The sequence below is a fragment of the Rhinichthys klamathensis genome, unplaced genomic scaffold (assembly GCF_029890125.1).
Source record: "Rhinichthys klamathensis goyatoka isolate OS25496 unplaced genomic scaffold, OSU_Roscu_1.1 h1tg000006l_1, whole genome shotgun sequence".
Lineage (NCBI taxonomy): Eukaryota > Metazoa > Chordata > Actinopteri > Cypriniformes > Leuciscidae > Rhinichthys > Rhinichthys klamathensis.
In genome coordinates, this window is record NW_026606559.1 from 9,020,319 (window position 1) to 9,027,500 (window position 7,182).

The 7,182-nt window shown below is 38.7% G+C and overlaps 1 protein-coding gene across 2 annotated transcripts in view; it reads right to left on the reverse strand.

Annotated features, from left to right (window-relative positions):
- The window catches only part of ube3d (ubiquitin protein ligase E3D), a 35,092-nt gene that overhangs the window by 21,971 nt on the left and 5,939 nt on the right, over window positions 1–7,182 (reverse strand). The window contains exons 3-8 of one of the 2 annotated variants that reach the window (XM_056258243.1): window positions 6,963–7,053; window positions 6,614–6,827; window positions 3,927–3,999; window positions 681–783; window positions 490–598; window positions 122–276 (exon numbers count right to left, since the gene is read on the reverse strand). In XM_056258243.1, coding sequence (XP_056114218.1) covers window positions 122–276; window positions 490–598; window positions 681–783; window positions 3,927–3,999; window positions 6,614–6,827; window positions 6,963–7,053 — 745 coding nt within the window. Of the gene's footprint in view, window positions 1–121; window positions 277–489; window positions 599–680; window positions 784–3,926; window positions 4,003–6,613; window positions 6,828–6,962; window positions 7,054–7,182 lie in introns of both variants that reach the window. The other variant, XM_056258236.1, reaches the window with a different exon arrangement.

Below are 7,182 nucleotides of genomic sequence, written 5' to 3' on the forward strand. Positions count from 1 at the left end.
AAATTACTCAACAAAACACCATATGTCATTTGATCTACATCAGAGATGAGGAGGACTCTGATTAGATTTCCACATTAATATGAGGGGAATGAACAGATGTCAGGGTGAACTGATGGCTTACTCTTTGAGTTTGCTGTCAGAGCAGAGGACGTAGAGCACTTTGACTGCTTGAACAGCCTGGCATGACTGATGTTCTCTGGGATGAACGTCAACTGTGGAGATGAAGCTTTCGCCAGGAAATGAGGCGACCAAAGTGTCCGTGTTCAGAAGCCACAGCTGATAATTAAAACGGAAAGTAATTACCTGAAGGTCGGCTATAAAGGGGACATATCATGTCAAAGCGTACTATGCAGACATACTGCCATAACAGACATTTGAGTGCTTTTGTTGCAACAAACCCTGAATAACATTGTAAGTTGACTTAAGAGAGAAATATTTACACATGGACCACATTGAACAGTTTGTACATATATGCGTTAATTTCCATACCAAAATCACAGCCGTGCTATCTGGCGTTTGGATGGAAAAGCGAAATATACTCTGTGCAGACGACAGCTCGACCAGCCTTGACGCTAAGGTTTGCTCCAAGAATCGCTGCCTGTAGGAGACACAATAAAAAAAGCTACATAAACATGATCTACGCACGACAAAAAATGAATAAATCCAATTAACTCACTAACCTTATTGAATCTGACTTGGGCTCCAAACTGAGCCGTGTTATATCACACCCTCCATCTTCACCCGGCTTTACTAATATTTCAGTTATGTAAAACTTCAGCACCTCTGAAACACGAAGAACGGTGAACTATATTAAACACAGAATATTACACATTATCGGCAGCTGAAGGTGTAAGATTAGAAGAGATTACCTCTCATATAAATAGCATCTGCGCCTTCAACATTACATAGCAACAACACGTTTTCTTGTCATAAAGAACAAAGTTAAAGGAGAACTATTTGGTCTAATAAAACATTGGTACCTAGTCAACCGTTCTCTGAGATTTGTTTTCATGATAAAATCGAATGTAAAGAGTTTTATCTCTAAAAACTGTTTAGCGTATAACGCTAGTAATGGGGGCATATAATAAGTAAAAAGAAATTGCTAGTTAATACCACTAACAAGACTCAAAATAGCCCCACACGAACACAGTAACATAATGAGGGTCCCTACATGCAAAACGAAGCATTGAGAACTTTGTAAGTGAACAGACCGTTTAATAAGATAAAGATAAAGACAGTCCACTTCGAGTATACAGACAGGAGCCATCTTTGGAAAACAGTCCCGACTAATCAAACCACGAACGACATTCATACAGTTCAGCTCACTTAAAGGGGTCATATAATGGTACATGCACTTTTACAAGTTGATTGTACTGAAATGTGTGTTGGCAGTGCCTGTACACAACCATCATTTAATGATAAAAATCCATCCAGTGGTTTTGTTTTAATCTCCTTATATGTTTTCCCCTGCCTCAAATCGAGCCGTTCGACCGTGTGACGTCACAAGCTCGCACGCCCCTCCCACGATTGTTGAATGACAGCCGGGTTTCAACACAGACCCGCCCTCGCTCATGAGGGAGCTGTCAATCATAGTCTGCGCGGCGCGGACCGGCGCGGTCATTGTTGATATGCTGGAGCACTGTCTATGAGCAGAATGGCGTCTAAGCGATTGTGGTGTTCTGTTCTTGGGTGTAATAACGAACACAGCAGTCATTTTAATGTTCCTAAATCCGAACCGCCGAAGACGCAGTGGCTGTGTTTGTTTTCGAAGGGAATATTCCCCACGAGCAACGTCAATGCTCTCATGTTTGCGCGAATCATTTCACACCAGACTGCTTTATAAACGAGGATCAGTATAAAGCTGGATTTGCTAAGAAGCTGCACCTGAATAAAGGATCGGAACCTATTCGTGTTCCTGCTGAACCTCCAGAAGAACGGAAGTGAGTGTAACGTTTTATTAAACTTTATATTAATATTTATATTAATCCTTGTAAATCGCTAGCTGCACGCTTCACAATGAATGAGTCTCAGGTTTACACTCAGGGTACATTACGGCATGTTTTCTATGTATGACGTTCTCCATATAATGCATAATCCCACGTTTATACTGAACAACGTGTTATGGTTATTGTGTTATTGAGTTACAAATGGTGTACGCACAGAACAGAGAGGCGGAGTCAGCAAAGCTCATTATCATTTAAAGTCATATACACTGAAACGGCGTGCTGAAAACAGAGCTGTTTTTGACCAGGTAAAATAAGTGTTTTCTTACAATACTAATGAGAATTTTTATTAAAGTATATTACAAACTTTTAATTTAGACCCTAAAGAATCATATTAGCTTGTACAAAAATGGCATTATATGACCCCTTTATCACGTCGTTCGTGGTTTGATTAGTCGGAACTGTTTTCCAAAGATAGCTCGTATACTCGAAGTGGACTGTCTTTATAAAATATCTTCTTATTAAACGGTCTGTACACTTACAAAGTTCTCAATGCTTCGTTTTGCATGTAGGGACCCTCATTATGTTACTGTGTTAGTGTGGGGCTATTTTGAGTCTTGTTAGTGGTATTAACTAGCGATTTCTTTTTACTTATTAAATGCCCCCATTACTAGCGTTATACGCTAAACAGTTTTTGAGATAAAACTCTTTACATTCGATTATCATGAAAACAAATCTCAGAGAACGGTTGACTAGGTAGGCTACCAATTTTTTATTAGAACAAAGGTTCATTTTGCGCCGGAGTTCTCCTTTAAGGTATAATCCTGAGCTATTGTTTTCCAGGCCATATATATATATATATATATATATATATATATATATAAATATATATTTTCGGAATGCTGCTCTTGGTAGATTCACTGCGTTGTTCATTATGGAAATGATCCGGCTGCATCTGTGTTCTTTAATTTGTGTTTGGCACCGTAATGCAGAGTTAAAGGGATAGTTCACTTACTCTCATTTACTCTCTCTCATGTCGTTCCAAACCTGTAACATTTTCGTTCATCTTCAGAACACAAAGGAAGATCTTTTTGATGAAATCTGAGAGCTTTCTGTCCCTCCATTGACAGTCTACGCAACTGAAACTTTGACGCTTCAAAAAGTTGAATCGAATTGAGCGGTTTAGTCCAAATTTTCTGAAGAGACTCGATCGCTTTATATGATGAACAGATTTAATTTAGTCTTTTATTCACATTCACTAAATTTCAAGTGTGGAACACGTATACGAAATAAGCAAAGTATTTAACCGCAGCCATTTTTTCAAGCCCTCTTTATCACCCATGTGTTTAAAATGTAAAATTGAAATAGGCACTTTAACACATTGTCTGTGGTCATGTAACAGACTGCAATGGTATTGGTTTCTGGTGCTAGGGGAGATGGAAAGGAAAAGGAAAGGACATCAAATCTGACATATGCATAAGAGCGAACAAGATTTGAGAACTTCATCGGAGGGGAAGAATTTCAGTGCATTTCTCATAGACTACTAGGGCTATACATGAACATCTGCACCTCCTTCACACAGAAGAAGCAAGTCATTCGGGTTTGTAGAAAAACATGAGGGTGAGTAAATGATGACAGTATGTTCGTTGAGCTATCCTTTTAAAATAGTAGCAATAAAACCCAATCAACAAAAAACAAACACACAAAAAAACGAACAATCACTAAAAATAGACCTTTGCAATCTGACTATTTTTGCTTCAAAAGCACAGCACTTTTATAAATACCCAAGAGTCTGAAAACATTTCAAAGCATCTTAGAGTGTCTCAGGCTGGCGTTGCTAACAGAAGAAATGAATGACCCATATGCATCAGGGGTTAGATATGACATCATACGGTTAGAAATATAAAAAAAGCACTGGTTTTATTCATTTGCAGTCATGTAAAATGCACAAATGGTGTGTGAGCGCTGCTTTGCGTTGCATACCTGCCGAGAGTTCCTCGCCCAGCACTGCAGAGCAGCTCGTGCAGGACAGCATCACACGCTTACTGACACGCTTCTGCTGCGGGACACACACACACACACGTGTTAGGGTCATGTTCATAGGCTGCATTATATGGCACTGGTTATATGGTTATACATATTACAGGTCCAGTCAGTTCACTCGGCGACCATATTCATATTCATAACACCCCCAGCTGGAAACAGCAGCAATTTCCAGCCATGCAACTGTAAGTGCTCTGTACATAAAACCTTTCCATTTCCAGCCTCAGGAATATGAAAGGTCTGTCAGTAACAAAATGTGTAAAAAAAAAAAAAATTAAATCAAAAGTTTTGATGGTGTTTACTGGATTCGTCATTTTCAATAATTTAACTATTATTAAAGTTATAGTTAAAAATTATCAAATCAATATTTGTTTGTCCTTCATTGACAGAAAATATAAACTACTGTTCAAACTGGGGATAGGTAAAAAAAAATTATTTAAACAAAATTATTACTTTTCTTCAGCAGGGATACGTTATATTCAAAAGTCACAGTAAAGATATTTCCACATTTTTTAGAATGTTCTATTCATAAATTAATCCTGAAAAAAAATATCAGTATCAACAGAGCCACAAATCATCATATTAGAGTGATTTCTGAAGGGTCATGTGACACTGAAGACTGGAGTAACGATGCTGAAAATACAGCTTTAATCACAGGAATAAATTACATTTTAAAATATATCACAGAATGAAAATTGTAATATTGTAACATTTTATATTATTTTTAATCAAATAAATGCAGCCTTGGTGAGAAACAGCTTTCAAAAACATGTTAAAACTTTTTTTGCAACTCCAAACTTTAACTAGGGATGCACAATATATCGGCCAAAGGAAAGTTGGCCACAGGAATGTAAAATTAATTTTAAAACTAACACTGATTCAAACTAGGCTACTGTACGGCTACTGTACGGCTACTGTACTTTTTTTGATTCATGTTGAAGTGCTTGGGACGTGGCTTTTAATGGTGAGACTTTTGTTTTTGTAATAAAACTCTCAAAAATTATATAAAAATGTGGATTTAGATTTATCGGCCAATAAAACGGTTATCGTCTTTCAAACAAAGAATTATCGGTTATCGGTATCGGCCAAAATGTTCATATCTGTGCATCTCTATTTTCAACTGTAGTGAAAGTTTATCAATAACTTCAAACCAACATTTTATGGTGATAAAATAACTAGCCTGGCTTGTTTTAGGCTAAATCTGCAACTTTGGTATCAGGGCTAGAGAACTGCAATATATAACCTCATATAACATGAACTCAATAAAAGAGCACATGTAATATTTATTTTGTCCTTTTCAATAAGCATTTGTTTAAAACGTGTTTCATACCCCTATTGACACAAATTACATGAAAACTGCCAGTAATTCTTCAGCTTGTTTCTAAACTTGTGCCTCAACTGTATACTGAAAATATCTATAAAAAAAACAAAAACAAAAAACATCATATACGGGAAAACAATAAGAAAACAGACTGTGTGCTGAAGTCGTTTAGGATTGAAAAAGTGTGCCTGTAACTCCTCGGCATGGCCACGGGCTACACACAGATTGAGGCTGAGAAAGAGAATCAATCCCTCGTAAAGACATGATGGGCTCTTCTCCACGCCCGGCCGACCCTAATGTTCCTGAGAGTGGATTTCCTCTCCGCCTCTTCAGCCTTTATTGTGATGAAAGGAAAGCATCTGCCTCCTCTGTCAACCCTGAGGCTGTGAGAACCGAGTTACAACCGAGCACTACTTAGGGTGAAAATATCATAACTGCACTGTCTTTGAGTGAGCTCAGCTTGTAGAAGAAAGCTTCACCATTTCAGCTCGGAGAAATCACACTTTTAGCACTGTGTTGCGTTAGTAAGAGTGCTAAAGAACTTCATTTTTAATGCCCTATTATGCTATTTTAAAGGTTCCTAATTATGGTTTTGAGGTCTCCTACGATAGGTTTACATATATCCAAGGTCAAAAAACATATTTACATGATTATTAGGAGTAAATCATAAATTGCAGCATCGCCTCTTTTCTCACAGTGTCCGGTCTACACTGCTCTGATTGGTCAGATGGCCCAGTCTGTTGTGATTGGTCTACACTGCTCTGATTGGTCAGATGGCCCAGTCTGTTGTGATTGGTCTACTCTGCTCTGATTGGTCAGATGGCCCAGTCTGTTGTGATTGGTCTACTCTGCTTTGATTGGTCAGATGGCCCAGTCTGTTGTGATTGGTCTACTCTGCTCTGATTGGTCAGATGGCCCAGTCTGTTGTGATTGGTCTACTCTGCTTTGATTGGTCAGATGGCCCAGTCTGTTGTGATTGGTCTACTCTGCTCTGATTGGTCAGATGGCCCAGTCTGTTGTGATTGGTCTACTCTGCTCTGATTGGTCAGATGGCCCAGTCTGTTGTGATTGGTCTACTCTGCTCTGATTGGTCAGATGGCCCAGTCTGTTGTGATTGGTCTACTCTGCTCTGATTGGTCAGATGGCCCAGTCTGTTGTGATTGGTCTACTCTGCTCTATTTTTCAGTAATTCAGTCATTTGATTTCAGAATCGTTTTTTACTTTTGGGAAGCAATAACTCCATTTGATCTTTAGAACATATCAGAATGTAAAGCATAATAGGGGCACTTTTATCATAAGTCTTTACCTCTGCAGAGGCTTTCTGAGATAAGTTCCCTTCCCGTGTGAGGGTCTGTTCACAGCTGATGTCCCGTGCCAACAGAATAAACGTGTCACCAAGCAGACAGTCTCCATCTCGTGGGAGCAGCTTTCTGTTTGCGAAGGGATCGGGGTGGCAGCACCAGTCGTCCACTAATGCATTCCAGTTTCCATTGGGCAAAGGAAGAACTCGCCCAAAAGCCCTTTAAGATTAAGAAGATAGTCTCACTTTCAACACTTTGAAATAATGTGTCTGGTTGAACTTATAACTATTATTTGATGCATTACTTGACCAAATCAAGTAAAACCAGAGGTAATAAAAAAGAAACACTCCTAACCGGTCTTGAAGCACCATGGACCCACAAGACTGGCACTGGAAGGAATACGTCACATTGACCCGCAGTCGTCCAATTACACTGCGAGGAGCTTCTGGAGTAAGAAACACAAAATAACCAAAACAGACGTTTTGGGCATAAAGATAATCGTGGTTCATTTATTGTGTGTACATTGTGTATTTATTGTACCATTCAGTGTCAATTGTGTGTAGTTGTTAATAGG